The sequence below is a fragment of the Psittacula echo genome (assembly GCF_963264785.1).
Source record: "Psittacula echo genome assembly, chromosome: 2".
Taxonomy (NCBI): Eukaryota; Metazoa; Chordata; class Aves; order Psittaciformes; family Psittacidae; genus Psittacula; species Psittacula echo.
Window position 1 is genome coordinate 161,574,383 of NC_137737.1, and position 18,013 is coordinate 161,592,395.

General features: G+C 54.3%; 1 protein-coding gene across 1 annotated transcript in view; it reads left to right on the top strand.

Annotated features, from left to right (window-relative positions):
* Positions 1 to 1,568: 1,568 nt before the first annotated feature.
* SCRIB (scribble planar cell polarity protein) overlaps positions 1,569 to 18,013 on the top strand; it is a 107,892-nt gene continuing 91,447 nt past the window's right edge. Inside the window, 3 exon segments of the mRNA XM_080610144.1 lie at positions 1,569 to 1,830; positions 15,932 to 16,049; positions 16,271 to 16,349. Of these exon segments, the coding sequence (XP_080466270.1) occupies positions 1,669 to 1,830; positions 15,932 to 16,049; positions 16,271 to 16,349 (359 nt within the window). The 5' untranslated portion in view covers positions 1,569 to 1,668.

The window sequence follows — 18,013 nt, forward strand, 5'->3', positions numbered from 1 at the left end:
GGGGTGTCTGACTTGGGGAGCTCACATTCTAATTGTGGAATCATAGAATGGGTTGGGTTGGAAGGGACCTTAAAGCTCACCCAGTTCCACCCCCCTGCAATCAGCGGGGACACCTTCCACTAGAGCAGGTTGCCCAGAGCCACATCCAGCCTGGCCTGAAATGTTTTCAGGAATGGAGCATCCACCATCTCTCTGAGCAACCTGTGCCAGTGTTTCACCATCTTCATTGGACAAAGGATCTTCTTTGCATCCAGCCTGAGTCTCCCTCTTTGAGTTTAACCCCATCACCCAGTCACAGCAGCCTTGTGAGCAGTGTCCTGCTTCCCAGCAACCCATAGAGTTGTAGGCATCTTTGGGTGCAGCATGGGTCTGGTGTGAGCACAACAGGAGGTGGGTATCTCTGCACAGCCTGTCAGGCTTCAGTCTTGATACTCCTTAAGTGGTTGTAGACACAATGGCTTTCAGACTGGGTGACCAGGTAAGTGTCCTTGAGTTACTTCACCTTCATGCTCCTCCTATTGACGGAATCACAGCATCAGCTGTGTTGGAAAAGACCTTTAAGCTTATCCAGTCCAGCCATTGCCCAGCACTGCCAAGGCCATCACTAACTTGAAGTGCCAAGGTGGCACTGAGAGGCTTGGCTATGTGGGTTTTGAGTCCTCTCCAAGCCGGGACCTTTCAGTCTCGGTTCGGATCCACCACGCTGCAGAGGAAGTTCCCAGCTGCTTGTTTCGCACCTGGCCCTTCGGCAGCTCTGCTCTGGGAGGGGAAACGGGGGATTTGTGCAGAAATTACCTCAGCACCTGGACACCACAGAGGTCCATCCTGGAAGTGTCCCAGGCCAGGCTGGATGGGGCTTGGAGCAAGCTGCTCTAGTGGAAGGTGTCTCTGCCCGTGGCAGGGGTTGGAACTGGAGCAGCTATAAGGTCCCTTCCCACCATTCCGTGAACGGGCACTGAGCAGCAGCTGCCAGTTCCCGTGTGTGTATCCGTTATCGAGGAGCCCCCCAGCAGCTCTCCCGTTCTGTGCCACTGTGTGATTCCCTCTCAGGAGCTGCCTCCCGCGGGAGCTGCGGGGGTTTCGACACCGGCACCGTCAGCTCTGCTCCCGGGGCTGCTCCGGCCGCTGTCCTGCCGCAGTGGCTCCTGGTGTCCTGTCCCAGTGTTCCCGATCCCCGTGTTCACCTTCCCGCTGTCCCAGTGCCCCTGTATCCCGGTGTTCCCATTCCTGCTGTCCCCGTATCCCAGTGTGCCTGTTCCCGGTGTTCCTGCTGTCCCAATGTCTTGGTGTCCCTGTATCTCACTGTCCTGCTGTTCCTCTGCCCCCGTATCCCACTCTCCCTGTGTCCCTGTATCCCGTTCTCCTGCTGTCCCTGTAACCCGCTGTCTTGCTGTCCCCATGTTCCTGAATCCCCATGTCCTCTGTATCCCGCTGCCGCCGTGTTCCTGAATCCCGGTGTCCCTGTATCCCGCTGTTGCCGGTGCTCCGGCGCGGGGCAGGCCGGGAGCGGACTCGTTTTCCCAGCGACGCTCGCGGGGGGCGGTGCGGCTGCAGGAGCCGACCTGGGCTGGGCGGGAGTGGCGGGGCCCGATCGCGGCCGGAGCCAGGCCGGAGGTGCGGCCGGAGGCCCCCGCTCACTCCCGGTTGCCCGGGCCCGCTCCCGGCGCAATGCTGCGCTGCATGCCGCCGCTCTGGCGCTGCAACCGGCACGTGGAGGCCCTGGACCGGCGGCACTGCTCGCTGCAGGCTGTGCCGGAGGAGATCTACCGGTACAGCCGCTCGCTGGAGGAGCTGCTGCTGGACGCCAACCAGCTCCGGGAGCTGCCCAAGGTGAGGCGCGGACCGGGCCCGGTGCAGGCCGCGGGGCGGGACCGGCCTGGCCGGAGGCCGCCGCTGCCGCCTTCTCCCGGCCCTTCCCCGCCCCGGGAGCGGCCTCCCCCGGCTCGTTCCTCCGTGGCCTCGGCGGGGAGCGCGGCTCCGCCCGGCCAGACCCAGTGCCGAGTCCCGGAGCCGAGCTCCGGAGCCGTTGCGATTTGGGGCGAGGAGAGCCCCGCAGCCCTGTTCGGGCGGCTCGGGGGGTTCCTTGTCCTGCCCGCAGAACAGAAACGCGGCCCCGGGCCCGCGGTGTGTGAGCCTGACCCGTTCGGAGCAGAGCGAAGCCGTAGCGTCAGTACCCGGGTTTAATCTGTAAAATACAGAGGAGTCTGAATAAGTTTATTGAAAGTGACGGAAATGCCTCGTACTTGTGTGGAGCAGCACCTGCGGCTTCGTGCAGAGCCAGGGGATGGATTGGGCTGGAAGGGACCTTAAAGCTGCTCCAGCTCAAACCCCTTCCACGGGCAGGGACCCCTTCCACTAGAGCAGCTTGCTCCAAGCCCCTGTGTCCAACCTGGCCTTCAACGCTGCCGGAGATGAGGCAGCCACAGCTTCTCTGGGCACCTTGTGCAGCCCCTCAGCACCCTCACAGGGAAGAGCTTCTGCCTAAGAGCTCATCTCAATCTCCCCTCTGGCAGGTTAAAGCCATTCCCCTTGTCCTGCCCCTACAGGCCCTTGTCCAAAGCCCCTCTCCAGGTTTCTGGAGTGCCCTTTAGGCACTGGGAGCTGCAATAAGGTCTCCCTGGAGCCTTCCACAGTTCTATTCAGCCACAGAGCTCTGCACTGGTGACACTGGTAACCCTTTTGGAGGCTTTAAGACGTTGCAGGGCTGTGGGATGTCCTGGAGCAAGTTTACCACATCCCTGTGGAAACTACTTGTTTATAAAGTTAGTGAAGTACAACTTGTGCCAGGGAGAGAATGTGACTGTAGTGTTGCCTGCCCGTATTTGGATGGCTGCTCCTCAGTGAACGTGGACCAAGTCACCTTTATAGTGAAAAACTTGAAAAACAGGTGATTATTTTGTGTTCTGAAGCCGTCTGTTGAGTTATTGACATGTCAGGAATTGTGCCATGAAATCTCGGAACAGCCACCCAAAACCTTGGCTGAGGTTCAGGCGAAAGATCTCTTTGGTCCAACCAGGCAGTTTGTGCATCTCTGCCTCAGTGGGGTCTCTCCTGTAGGAACAGCAGATTCCTGCTCTCTCATATTTTGGGTTCTCTCTTCCCTGTGGATTGCTGCGAGCTGCTGCTGGTGGGGTTCAGTTGTGAGGGTGCAGAGATGCTCGTGTGATCCTTTCCTTCATCAGCTCTGTTCCATCACATTGCTCGGGATCTCGCTATACTTTAGTTCCCAAGCTATGGAAGATGTGTTACAGCCGGTTGGGATTTAGGGATGAAGCTCTTTTCTGCAGAGGAGGCTTGGGGTGACACATCTCAGTGAACCTGCTGATCCTGGCGCTGCCCAACTCTTCCATGTCCTACTTTGTGGTTACACTAGACCTGTAGGGCTGGGTCTTGGGTGGCTTTTGAAGAGCATCTTTTGGATCACATTTTATTTACCTGTGATCAGATCCATATAATCCTATGAAAGACAAAACCCCGCCTGAAAACCTGCCCTCAGCACCATGTCTCCTTCCTGCCCTGACCCAGAGCCTGTGCTTGGGAGTGTTCAGCTTGGGAGCAGCAGAGCTGCTGCCAAGGCCTGTCCCGGGTTCCTCCCTGCTCTTTGGGTTCCCCTGAATTTTCAGGATTTTCTGGCAAATAATAGTTAGAAAACCCCAAGAGAAGCATCACTGAGGTTCTGGTCCATCAGCCTCGAAGGAGATGTAGGGAAGCCAGAGGAGATACCGGGCATGGGGAGCAGGAAGCAACGTGCAACAGCTTCTGCACCAGGAAAAAGAACATGTAGGGCATGTCTCCAGTTGTGGAACCTATGGTGCAGAGTGGGGTTCTTCATCGAGTGACGGGGCTGGAGCATCACAAGTGGCCTGGAGGGAGAGAACAGGGAGTGACTGGCCACAATTCTCCTTGCTTTGGAGGGAGGCAAGTGACACTACGAAGGGCTCAGTTCAGGACAAATGAAATCATTTGCCATGCGAATGGAGTTGCGCTGAAGTGAGGAGGTACCTGCCAGGTGGCGCGATGGGTGCTCAGATCTGTCATGAGCTCAGAGTGCACCAGTTCATGGGGGGAGGAAGCAACCAAGAATGAGCATCTACAGAAGGACCACTTTGTGCTGCGTGTCCCAGGAGGAGCTGGAGGGAGTGTGGATTTGGACTCGCTGTGCTCACACTGTTCCTCACCCAGCACTGTCTGTAGCTGCTGTGGGCTGGCTCCAGCCCTACCCAAAACTCACAAGCAAGGGGAGTATCAGACCCGTGTGGCTGGGAGCAGCCTTTCCCCTTTCCAGCCCCTTGTAGGTTTCTTCCAGCTGGTGCCACGTGTGGTCCGGGGCAGTCGGAGAATTGCAGTGTGCTGGGATGAGGATGCAGGGTTAGATCTACCTGATGTTTGACCCAGTATGTGTCCTAATGTGCTGCTAGAAGATACTTGAACAGTAAGGAGGTTCGCTCTGTAGTCCCAGGCACACACATTGTGTGTAGGATGTTACTGCTGGGGCTGTGTGGGTAGGGACAGATCGTGGAATCACAGAATAGTTTGTGTTGGAAAGGAGTTTAAAGCTCCTCCAGCTCCAATCCCTGCCACAGGCAGGGATACCTTCCACTAGAGCAGGGTGCTCCAAGCCCCTGTGTCCAGCCTGGCCTTGAACACTGCCAGGGATGGGGCAGCCACAGCTTCTCTGGGCAACCTGTGCCAGCGCCTCAGAACCCTCACAGAGAAGAACTTCTGTCTAAGAGCTCATCTCAATCTCCTCCAGATACTCAATGTAGGAGTAAGAATCTGCACATTATACAAGGTGGAGATGGGATGAGAACTGCAAATGAATTCACCAGCTCTTCCACCAGGGAAGAAGAAAACAGCAGCACTAGATTTGGGTACATATCTTTTCTGAAGGAGGGCAATGGGAAAGGTCTTTGGGATGGGGAGATACTTCCCACTTGAGGATCACTTCATGGAAATGTGTCTGTTGTGCTAGAGAAGGACTGGGAGAGGATCTGTGTGTCCCATGAGGGGAGGCTGGGAAGTGTGCTGGATTCCCAGGACAGGGCTGCATGTGCCCATTCCTCTGGAGAGCAGTTCCAGGGACTGCTGAGATGTGTAGGAGGGGCTGGGAGAGGAGATCAGCGCGTGGAGATCACTTAGAAAATGTGAATGAGAGTTGTGGCCTTTGGTAGCAAGTTTGACCAGAGCAAGTTCAGGTTTAAGGGCTGCAGCAGGATTGTTGGGGAAGGCTTCCATGTGGAGGTGAGTTTTGGAGCGGGATGGAGGGTGGCTTTTGAAGAGGTCATTTTAGAGTCACTGAATCACAGAATGGTTGTTCCTGTTCTACAGTCAGCAGAGAACTTCCTTTGGGAAGGGCTGGGTTTACCTGACCCGGCCCATGACCCGGCCGCCTCCCTCTGACCTGCTCCTGTTTGTCTTCATTCCACTTGTCCCAGAGTCCAGAGCCATTGGAAATCTCTTGCCTTTTCCCATGGCACCATTTCCTTCCGTACCAGAACTTTGATCAGATGGGCCTGATGCCTCCTGGCATTTCTGGAGGACACCAACAGGCCTCTCATTCCCAAATTGTGGAAGTGAACACTTGTTATCCTGCTGTGCCCAATGCTCTCCCCTCTGCTCTTGCTTCTGTTCTATTTGTCCTGGGTGGAATCTTGTCTGCTCTAATGGAAAATGATAAATTCCATTGGATCAGTTCTCTGAGCTCCTCACGAGGGTGTCTGAATTGCAGAGGCGATCCTGAGCTCTCTTCTAACCCCTGCTCTACCTGCCTCGTATCAAGTGATCTCTGCAGGGCCTGGAGCTCCTGCAGCAGGATAAGGAACAGGTTCTTCAGCTGAGAATACAGCCTGGTAAACCAGGACATCAGAGCTATGAACCCACCTGACTTATTCCCTCCACTCTCTACCAGCACTTCAGAGGTGTGGGTCTCACCAGAAAGGGATGAACGCAGCCTGGAATTCTGCAGGGAATTTGGAGGTGGCAGATGGAGCCTATCACAGACCAGGAGCTGCTCAACAGGGATCCATCTAGAGGCTCTTGGTGTGCTCTGAGTGCTCAGGTTTGGACTAGAGGAAGGCAACAGGGAGAAGTTGGAAGAGACCTGGGTGTGGAGTAGAGCCCATAGGACCTGGTGGAGGAGGAGGAGAGGGAGGAGCTGGAAATCATGAACAAGCTCCCCATTACCCAGCAATGTGTCTGCAGCAGAACCTTCTGTGTGCTGGGCTGCATACCCACAGTGTGAGCAGCAGCTCAGGGAGTGGATTTTGCCCCTCTGCTGCATGAGTGGGAGAGCTGAGAGCAGCTCCAGTGCCTAAAGGGGCTACAGGAAACCTAGAGAGGGGCTTTGGACAAGGACCTGTAAGGACAGGACAAGGGGAATGGCTTTAACCTGCCAGAGGGGAGATTGAGATGAGCTCTTAGGCAGAAGCTCTTCCCTGTGAGGGTGCTGAGACACTGGCACAGGGTGCCCAGAGAAGCTGTGGCTGCCCCATCCCTGGCAGTGTTCAAGGCCAGGTTGGACACAGGGGCTTGGAGCAAGCTGCTCCAGTGGAAGGTGTCCCTGCCCGTGGCAGAGGGTTGGAGCTGAATGAAGCTCTAAGGTCTCTTCCAACCCAAACCAGTCTGGGATTCCATGATTCTATCAAGTTGATGTGAAGAAAGGAGACCTCTTCTGTGTCAAAGCCAGCTCCTCGAGTTCCTCCTTTTCCCCTCTCTGCAGTAGGTGGCCTTGACACACAGTCTGGGAGTGGGGATGGTGCTGAAGGGGCAGAACTTTGGGATGTCTAATGCAGTTTCTGCTTTGCTTTTCCGTACTAAAGCTCCCATGACAAGTTGGACACTCCAGAGACCCTGTTTTCCTACTGCCCAGTGAGCTGTTGTTACCTTGTATTGGAAGTTATGGGAAATGGACACCAGGGAGAGGAGGCCCTGTGGGTCCAGCGCAGGTTCTTTCCTGTTCTGGCTCATTGCTATTTGCATCTTGGCGAGGCCATTTCTAGCTGGTCGGAGCAGTCGGAGTCTCAGCCCAGGTTTCAGTGATTCCTTGGTGGCCTGGGGCTCAAGCACCGTGTCCTTCATCTGGAGGTGGATCAGGAGGAGAGCGAAACCCCAGTGCCATGTTTGTCACTTTCCCAGAACAAGGTGGGGCCTTGCAAAGCTCATTAACAGCAGCTTTGAATTTCCTGGCATCTGGGACCTGTGCAGAGGACCTTGGGCTTTATTTACTGCGAGGCTGCTCCTTTCATCTGTCTATGCTGACAGCCCTTCCCGCAGTGAGCCGGGAGTCACCAGTGCCAGGCTTGTGCTCCCCAAGCTTCCATATGCGATGGGCACCTTCTCCTGTGCTGCATGTGAACTCTGTCAGAGCTGTATCTGTTTAACAAAACCAGTCCAGAAACTGGTTCCACTTGATTGTTGTGAGACCTCTGCTCAGAGCTGGCATCTCTCCCCATTCCTTCCGGGACTTCAGGAGCTGTCCCACTTTATCTGTGTGTGTTGGGTTTGTGTCTCCAGAGGCAGGGTCTCTTGGACATGCTGCCGCCCAGAAGCTGAGATTAATGGAGACCGTTTCACCCTCATCCTTTGCTTTCTGTGCTCTCACTGTCTGATGAACCCTGGGTGGTAAGCAGGCAGGTTGAGGAGTTGTGCTGGAGTAGTAGCAGCTGAGTATAGGCTCAGTTGTGGAAAGGAGAGCTCATACAACTCTTGGTCATTCAATGCTTGGACATGCATAGAACCCCAGACTGGTTTGTGTTGGAAGGAACCTTAGAGCTCATCCAGTTCCAGCCCCCTGCCACAAACAGGGATACCTTCCACTAGAGCAGGTTGCTGCAAGCCCCGTCCAGCCTAGCCTTGAACACTGCCAGGAATGGGGCAGCCACAGCTTCTCTGGGCACCCTGTGCCAGCGCCTCAGCACCCTCACGGGGAAGAGCTTCTGCCTAAGAGCTCATCTCAGTCTCCTCTGATCCAGACAAGGGAGCAGGAAGGAGGAGCATGGAAATGATTTCATGCTCAGGTCGACAAGGAAAAATTTACTGTTAATATTTGTTTCCCTGTGAGCTCCAAGGTGTGCAGTCAGCTTTGCTCAGACACTGGGTGGGCATGCTGCTGTGTGGGTCTCAGAAGATGCTCAGGTCTTGGAGCAGGCTCGAGTGTGCCAGGGAGGTAAAAGGCATTCTGGGCTGCAGAGAAGTTCGGTAGAGCAAAGAGTTCAGGAGGGTTTAGGAGACTCTGGCTGACATGGTGCTGCCTCTCGCCACATCTTCCTCTGCCCCTGGCTTTGGACCATATGGGGAGGTCACCAGTGGAGGCCCCCTTCAGTCTTTCCCCTGGATTCATCTGACCCAGATCCTGTAAACCTCTTGATGTCTCTCTGTCCTCCTGTGGTTAATAACATCTTCCGTGTCTCTGGGGGCGTTGGCTGCTTGGAATGAGTTTGTACCTTTGGGATTCCTCCTGATCCTTGGTGGCAGTTACTGGTGCAGGTTCATCGTCCCTTGCGCACCTTCCAGGACACTGGCGCTAAAGCATAATCGCAGTATCACTGTGGCCATACAGACTTTTTGCTCATCCCCTGATCTGCTCATGCTTCTAAGATCTTTTCTTATTCCCTTTGTCTGTTGCCTGAACATCTGCCAGAAATTACTTAGGTGGTTGTCATTGATGGTTTGAGGCGAAGGCAGGACCAAGGTAAAGTTGTCAGGTCTCCTCTGACCCGTTCTATCCCCCTGAACACTTCTGGGCTTCACAACCTTGTTTCACCATCTCCCTGATAGAGGTGGGCTGGGGCAGGAAGCGGTGGTGGGAGCATGGTGGGACTGAGCAGAGGGAGGAGGCACCTGCAGAGCTCCTGCACTGAGAGGTTCTCTGTGAATCCTGACTCCTCGCTTCCCATCTCTAGTTCAGGGTGTTTAATGGTGTGTGTCTGAACTGTTCCTTGTGGAGCTGCTTTGGCTCCTTCCTCTTCTTCCTGCTCTTTAGGTATTGGAAAGCTGTTGTAAGGCTGTTAAATGCCCGTTGGTGCTCCACATCTGCCACAGGGAGTGTCGATGTGTCGGTGGCCCTCAGATGTGTAAGTGGCCCTTGGTGCCCTTTGGAGACCTCCCATCGCACCACACAGGGCTGAGCTGGAGCTCTCTTGTGCTCTGGTTTCTCTGGCGGGTTCTGTGCTTGCAGCTGCTGCTTTCGCATTCCATGTGCAGCCTGAGACCATGAACTGCTCCATCACTAGTCCCCCTGAACCCTTGGCAGCAGAGGGGTGTTCAGTGTGGTGTCCTGATGCAATTCTGGCTGGGGATCCCCTCTCTGGGGCCGTGCTTTGGTTTGCCATTTCACTGGGAGCAGAGATTCCGCTGCTTCTGCACATCCTGCTGTCTGTAGGGGAACAGTTGCTGCCTCTGCCCCAGAGGGGGCTGCATTCCTTAGTCCCTGCCTAAAGGCCTGCAAAGGAGCAGCTGGGGAGCTTTTGGCTTGGAGACAACTTGCTTTGTGGTAGCTGGAATGTGTTTCTGATGCTTAAGTGCTTTTAGATGTTGGAAGCACATTCCTCAGGGCCTGATCCATGGGGTTAAATAGTCGGAAATCCTGGCGGTGCATGAGGGAGGGCTGTGTCCCACAGGAGCAGCCCGTGTACCTGTCATGGAATCATGGGATAGTTTGGGTTGGAATGGACCTTAAAGCTCACCCAGTACAAACCCCTGCCACAGGCAGGGACACCTTCCACTAGAGCAGGGTGCTCCAAGCCCCTGTGTCCAGCCTAGCCTTGAGCACTGCCAGGCATGGGGCAGCCACAGCTTCTCTGAGCACCCTGTGCCAGGGCCTCATCTCCCTGGTTGTACAAAGTTTCCTCCTCACATCCAGCCCGAATCTCACCTTTTTTAGTTTAACTCCATCACCCCTTCTCCTGTCCCTCCATCCCTTGTCCAAACCTCTCCAGGTTCCCTGCAGCCCCTTTAGGCACTGGAGCTGCTCTCAGGTCTCCCCTTCAGGAGCCTTCTCTTCTCCAGGCTGCCCCAGCCCAACTCTCTCAGCCTGGCTCCAGAGCAGAGCTGCTCCAGCCCTCGCAGCAGCTCTGTGGCCTCCTGTGTACCCTCTCCAACATGTCCATGTCTTTCCTGTCCTGAGAATTCCAGAGCTGGAATCGGAACTCCAGGTGGGATCTTGCCAGTGTCGGGTCAGTCTCTTCCAGCTTCAAGCTCAGTGTGCGTGTGGCACATTCAGTGGGCTCAGCACCATCCTCACCCATTGGTGGGCAGGGGAGGAGCATCCCCATCTCATGTGCTGGGGGGAGGTCACAGGGCTTACAGACCCGCCCTTGGATCCCTGTGGAATGCCGTGCAGGGCTGGCTGTACACCCAGCATTGCGCTGCTCCAGGGCACCAGCTGCTTCTCTCTGGGATGCCCTGGGGCTGAGCCTTGCAGCTTGTTGTGTGCTGGTGGCCAGGAAGGGCTGAAGCACTTGGGTACCTGTGGCAAGTGCTGCGAGGCGTGGAGAGGGGAATGCCTCTGTCATCGGGGTCAGATCTTTGGGAAGGTTCCTTCTCTGGGATGGCACATGGTCTGTGTCCACTGTACCCGCTGCCTGGGATCTGGCCCAGCATTCAGACAGTGGGTGAAGCACCGAACCCCAAGCACTATGTAGAGTTCTCTCCCCCTTGCTCCTCTACTCTACCATTCATCTTGCCCTACCCTACTCAGGTGGGTCAGACCCACCTCTGGGTACCTGGCACAAGGCTCTAAGGGACCAGAGGTGTGAGGATCTACCTGGATAACGGTGGTGGGACCCTCGCCATGGCACCCAGGTTGCCCCATGGGGCTGAGGTGCTGGAGCTCCAAACTGATGCCCTCATTTCCCACCTTAGTGGTCACTTTTCTGACCTCTGCTACCATTAGTTCTGTTATCCACACTAGATTTCAGGTGGAATGATGATTCCTCCTGGATCTTGCTGTTCTGGGAGCATACGGTGCTTGTATTGTTTCATAGAACCCCAGACTAGTTTGTGTTGGAAGGGACCTTAAAGGTGCTCCAGCTCCACCCCCCTGCCACGGGCAGGAACACCTTCCACTGGAGCAGGTTGCTCCAAGCCCCGTCCAACCTGGCCTTGAACACTGTCAGGGATGGGGTGTTCTCCCAGCACAGGAAAGGTGTGTTCTGGGTTCCCTGCTCTGGTAATATAGCGCAGTTCAAACCAGCAGTCCTGGCCCTGCTGCAGTGGCTGTTCCTGCTCTGCCTGTGGAGCTGGTGTCCTGCAGGACTCAGCTCTGAAGAGAATCTGGCTCTGGTTCTGTGGCCTCCCCCATGAGGGATTAACTTGAGCACAGGGACTCTGAAGGACTGAGCCTGTCCAGAGAGCTGATCCAGGCACAGACCCAGGCTGGGGGACACCAGATGGAGCAGCCTGAGGAGCAGGACTTGGGGTGTTGGGTGAGGAGAAGCTCCTCATGAGCTGGCTTCAGGGAGAGCTTGAGCCCAGAACCCCCCGTGTACTGGGTGCAGTCCAGAGCGTGAGCAGCAGCTCAGGGAGGGGATCCTGCCCCTCTGCTGTGGGAAGGGGAGACCTGAGAGCAGCTCCAGTGCCTAAAGGGGCTGCAGGAAACCTGGAGAGGGGCTTGGGACAAGGGATGGAGGGATAGGCCAAGGGGAACGGCTTTAACCTGCCAGAGGGGAGACTGAGATGAGCTCTTAGGCAGAAGCTCTTCCCTGTGAGGGTGCTGAGGCGCTGGCCCAGGGTGCCCAGAGAAGCTGTGGTTGCCCCATCCCTGGCAGCGTTCAAGGCCAGGTTGGACACAGGGGCTTGGAGCACCCTGCTCCAGTGGAAGGGGTCCCTGCCCGTGGCAGGGGTTGGAGCTGGAGCAGCTTTGAGGTCTCTTTCAACCCAAACCATTCTAGGATGAGGCCGAGACTCATTCCTAAACCAGGCAGGTTTGCTGAATTCATTCTGCTTGCCCATGGAAGAGCTCAGCACTGCCTAAGGCTGAAGCTGTGGCTTAACCTGGCCTGTTAACTAAGCACAGGCCTTCCCATGTGCTGAGCTTGATGTGTGAGCTTGACTTTGTGCTTTTGTGTCTCAGTGGATGAGAGGCTCTGCAGAGCAGGGTGTTGGGCATCTCTGTGTTACCAGTGAGAAACACGTCCTGCACCAATGGGCTCAGGCCTGTCTTAGTACACAGGTGTTTCAGTTCCTCAGCTGAAGCTCCCAAACCCAGCCTGTGCTTGTGCTACCAGTGTTTCCTGTTCTTACAAACTGGCTAAACTCGTTGCTGGTTCTGTGGATGACCTCAGATGGAATCACACTGTCTGGAAACGTTCCTTGAGTAGGACTCGCCTACCACTGGGGATGGATGTGTGTGGTCAGATTGGCTCTGCTTGGCTGGTTGAAACATCTCAATGTGAAGCTGTCGTATCTTTCCCTTTGCAGTGGTGATAGTTTTGAATGTCTTTGCAGTGATTCTGCTCTATTGTATCTGATGTTTCTCTTTTACAAAGATGGCTCCAAAGGCCATGTTCTGAATCAAGAGTTTCTTTAATAATTGCACTGGGTTCAAGCCTTTCCCACTTCCGCCCATATTGTCCTATTTCAGTGCTGAAGTGGATCTTCTACAGTTGCTGAAGCATCACTCGTAGGTAAGACAGAAGTCAAGTCTTTGCAGTTCCCTTGGGGTTCTTTTGGCCTTGCTGCAAGGGGGTGTTTACTCCAGCGGGTGTAGAACCAAGAGCTCCGAGGAATCCATTGGCTTATGGGGAGTTTCTTGGGAAGCCAACCCACTTACTGCAGATACCTGTGTGACTTCCAGGGGCTAGTGTGTTTGAACTGAGAAACGTTTGTCACATTTGGGGCTCTCCCAAAGGTTCAACGGTTCATGTCCATTGTTTGGCATGGTTCTGCACTTCAGTGTTCGTCTGGCACCAGCGAAAACAGACATTTGAGAGGTTTCATTTGGTTATGTTGTCAGTGTGACTTCATGTCGGGTGTGATGAGGAACAGCTGAGGGACCTGGGGGGTTCAGTCTGGAGAAGAGAAGGCTCAGGGGGACCTGATGGCTCCCTACAACTGCCTGACAGGAGGATGGAGCCAGGAGGGGCTGGGCTCTGCTCCCAAGGAACAAGGGATGGGACAAGAGGAAACAGCCTCAAGCTGCACCAAGGGAGGTTTAGATGGAGCTGAGGAACAATTCCTTCCCCAAAGGGTGCTCAGGCATTGGAACAGGCTGCCCAGGGCAGGGCTGCAGTCACCGTCCCTGCAAGTGCTCACACCCCGTGGAGACGAGGCCCTCAGTGTCATGGGTTAGTGGTGGCCTTGGCAGTGCTGGGGAGCGGTTGGACTGGATGATCTCAAAGGTCTTTTCCAACTGTTGCCAGGATTTGGTGATTCTGAGCTCTTTTCACTGTGAGGATCGTTAATTGTTGCACCGAGGGGCCCAGAGGGTGTTTGGATCCTTCAGCACTGGAGGAGTTGAAAGACTTCACAAAGGCTTGAGCACCTGGGTCTGAATTCCCACCCACACCATTCCATGATTCCATGAAGCAAAGTAAATGGGATGGGGAGAATTGTGGGATTGTCACGACAGTCTCATGCCGAGGCGTGGTGTGACCCCGCTCACAGGTTCTGTGATGGTTTTGGTGTGTGTAGGTTCTTGGTGTGATCTCACTCACAGGCTCTGTGGAGGTTCTGGTTATCTGCAGCAGGGTTGTTATGAGTAAAAGGCCTCATGTGTAAAAAGCTTTGAGTAAAAGCTCTGAGTAAAAGGACTGTTACCATGAGCAGGGCAATTCCTTCAGTTGCATTAGACAACATGGGTACAGCTGGGCCAAGGAGCTCTTTTGTGGTGACCTTGGTGGTCCAGCTGTGGAAGTGCAACCCAAGCTCAGGCAGAGCTGCATTGATGGTCACAGTCACCTCTAAACCTCTGCTGTGTCAGGAAATGCTTCCCATGGTTAATGCAGTGAACATGCAGCATGCTCCTGGCCTGGTTTATTGTGCTCTCTTTCTCAATGCCCCCGTACCCTGAGCCTGCCTCAGCTGTGCACGAGTGCCCAGACTGGGACTGTGGATGCTCCCGTTGTTATTCCCCAGCAGCTCACACAATGTTGTGCCTGGAATTTCCTTGTGTTCTAAAATTAGGAGAAGGTTCAAGGAAACAATAGTGGATCCGGGCCCTGAACCTCCTGCCCTGGCGTGAACCTTTGTTGTCAGTTAGACTTTCACCTACTTCCTTTCTTGGTGAACTGATTTGTGTAGATAAATGGGGTAGAACTCTGCTGTGCAGCTGGAGGAGGAGCGGTTTTCTTCTGGTTTTATTTCTTATGGTCTGTATCACTTCAAGACATGAGGAGCATGAATTTCATGTCACTGCTGTTCATCCCAGAGCAATTTTCCCTTTCTCTTTGGAAAGGATGTGGATTGCTGGCACCTTGGTGGAGCAAAGGCCCCAAAGACGCAGCAGCACTTCCCGAGTGAGGCTGCTCCATGAGAAACAGCAGCGGTTCTGATCTCAGGCAGAAGCTCTTCCCTGTGAGGGTGCTGAGGCGCTGGCACAGGGTGCCCAGAGAAGCTGTGGCTGCCCCATCCCTGGCAGTGTTCAAGGCCAGGTTGGACACAGGGGCTTGAAGCAATCTGCTCTAGTGGAAGGTGCCCCTGCCCGTGGCAGGGGTTGGAGCTGGAGGAGCTTTAAGGTCCCTTCCAACACAAGCCATTCCATGATTTGTTCTATGATTCATGGTTGTTGTACGTCACTTTTTCATTCCTTATCCCTCCCTTGTCTGGTCTGTAGTATTGTTCTTTGCAATGTTATGAGTGACAGTTGTGGGTGTCCCGTCACCCAAACCTGAACAAATCTCAATACCCCCAACCCTGGGAAGGTCTGTTTCCTCGTGTTATGCAGATGGATTACTGAAGAAGCCACTCAGAACAAAGGTTCACACCTCACATTCTTGTTTGATCCTTCTCAGAGTGGTCTGTGTGAGCATACCAGGACAGTTCTGGAGTCACCATCCTTGGAAGTCTTCTCACACCACGTAGACGAGGCCCTCAGTGCCATGGGTTAGTGGTGGCCTTGGCAGTGCTGGGTGATCTTGAAGGTTTTTTCCAACCCAGTTGATTTTATGATTCTGTGTTTGATGAACGTCATCATTGACCGTTTCTAGCTCCTGTAGTTGGCTTCTGAGACTCAGGTGGTGTGAAGACATTGGATGTTGTTAGACTGGGAGGCCTCTAGAGGTCGTTTCCCATTAACTTTCCCGTAACTGTGGTGTTTCTAGGAAGGAATTTTCTTTCCTTCTCTAATTCTTTGTCACTTGTGCCCTACAGATTTCCTGCTCCTTCCCTTTTCCAGTACAAGTGGGACAAACACTTTCCCTGTTGGTGTAGGCACCTATCACTGGTGGGTGAGCAATCTGGTCAGGTGGAAGGTATCCCTGCTCATTGCAGGGGCGTTGAAGGTCCCTTCAACCAAGCCATTCTATGCTGTCCTGACAAGAAGTCCTGTACCAAGATGTGTGTGGCAGCAGCGACAGTACCTCAATCTGGAAGTCACCTCATGTGTCTCCTCTGAACTAGGTTCATAAGCTCTGTGGTGTCTGCTGGCAAGCTGCTGCATAGTGACTTCCTTTTGGTGCTAGTACTTAACTGCCTAAGATGAAGGGTTGTCTTAAAAAACGAGGAACATCCACTTTGATCCAACAAGGGAGAGAAGAACAGTGTGATGATAGAGATTGTAAATGAATCATCAAGCTAAACCCATGAAATGCCTTTCTGCTTCACTTGTCTCCTAGAGACCTCATGAGGGTCCTGATCTGTGCAGCCACTGCACTGTGAGGACCTCCCCAGGACAGAAGCTCTTGTTGCAGGGGGGGATGCTCAGGTTTGCCTTGAGGTGAGCAGACAGGTTCCCCCAGAGCTGCTGCTGACCCTGTTGTCTTCTCTCCTGTCACAGCCTTTCTTCAGGCTCCTGAACCTGCGCAAGCTGGGTCTGAGCGACAATGAGATCCAGAGGCTTCCCCCCGAGGTGGCCAACTTCATGCAGCTGGTGGAACTGGACATCTCACGCAATGGTAAGGTCAAAGCTGAATGGGGAGGGGTGCCCCACAGCCATGCCTTGGGCACCCACCTTTGGAGTACCCTCCACAGTCCCACAGAGTGATCTCTTGGAGTCCTGAGCTATAGAGTATTGGTGTCCTACTGTATCTCAGGCTGTCAACAGGACCTGGTGTCCCATTTTCCACATGTTGGCCTCTTCTCAAGCTTCATTTTTTCTTTCACATATTTCTTCCAGACATTCCAGAAATTCCTGAAAGCATCAAATTCTGCAAGTCCTTGGAAATCGCAGACTTCAGCGGGAATCCTCTCTCCAGGTAGGAAGGCAAATGCAACCCTTTATGCAGCTGAGAATGAGAGTTGAAGCTCGTCATTCTCCTGAGCTTTCTCTTGTCTTCATCGTGTCATTGTCCTCACATGAAGTCGGGACCTTGGATTACATACAGGTTGGCTGCCAGGACCTGCAGGTGCGTGTTCGCCTGGCATAGGGAAGAGCTGATGTGTCCTCCTCTACTGTGGGGCCTGTGGCGTGGATTGAGGAGCCTCTAGTCTAGCTGTTGCCACTGGTGTGGGTGGTGTGAGGGCTTTTGTCCTCTTGCAGTGTGTTAGTCAGTCCTCAGCCCTTCACCCTGGCGCACACACCAAAATGGATGTGGACTTGTACTGCTCTGCTCTCCATCGGTCCCTTTTGCTCTGTGTGTTATTTATAGCCCAGGACCTGTCCTTTGAGCTCTGTGGTCCTTCCCCTGATCCCTCAGTGCCCAGAGCTGTGTCCAGAAACTGAGCTCTCTGCCCAGCCTCTTTATATTCTTTCTCTTATTCCATGTTTGGGGAATTCAGGTGTGGCTCCTCTGCCTTGGTGAGCCATGCTCCCAGGCACTGGTGTCTCCATGCATTGTCTGCAGGGTCTGACTCCAGATGTCTGCTGCCAAAGCTGCTCTTCACGCAGGACTTCCCTCCTGTGGTGCCAGGCACTGCCAGAATGGGACACGCTTTTCCATCGGTGGGAATCATAGAATCCCTGATTGGTTTATGTTGGAAGAGACCTTAAGATCATCCTGCTCCAACCCCTGTCACAGGCAGGGACACCTTCCACTAGAGCAGGTTGCTCCAAGCCCCATCCAACCCGGCCTTGAACACTGCCAGGGATGGGGCAGCCACAGCTTCTCTGGGCGCCGTGTGCCAGCACCTCAATACCCTCACACGGACAAACTTCTGCCAGCAGGTCGAAGGAGATGATCCTGCCCCTCTACTCTGCTCTCGTGAGACCTCACTTGCAGCACTGTGTGCAGTTCTGGTGTCCTCAACATAAAAAGGACATGGAACTGTTGGAACAAGTCCAGAGGAGGCCACGAGGATGATCAGGGGACTGGAGCACCTCCTGTATGGAGACAGGCTGAGAAAGTTGGGGCTGTTCAGCCTGGAGAAGAGAAGGCTGCGTGGAGACCTCATAGCAGCCTTCCAGTATCTGAAGGGGGCCTACAAGGATGCTGGGGATGGACTCTTCATCAGGGACTGTAGTGACAGGACAAGGGGTAACGGGTTCAAACTTAAACAGGGGAAGTTTAGATTGGATCTAAGGAAGAAATTCTTTACTGAGAGAGTGGTGAGGCACTGGAATGGGTTGCCCAGGGAGGTTGTGAATGCTCCATCCTTGGCGGTGTTCAAGGCCATGTTGGACGAGGCCTTGGGTGGCATGGTTTAGTGTGGGGTGTCCCTGCCCATGGCAGGGGGGTTGGAACTAGATGATCTCAAGGTCCTTTCCAACCCTAACTATTCTATGATTCTATGATTCTTATATCTAACCTGAATCTCCCCTGTTTCAGTTTGAGCCCATCACCCTTTGTCGTGTCACTGCAGTCCCTGATGAAGAGTCCCTCTCCAGCATCCTTGTAGCCCCTTCAGACACTGGAAGCTGCTCTGAGGTCCCCATGCAGCTTCTCTTCTCCAGGCTGAACAGCCCCAGCTTTGTACCACAGGA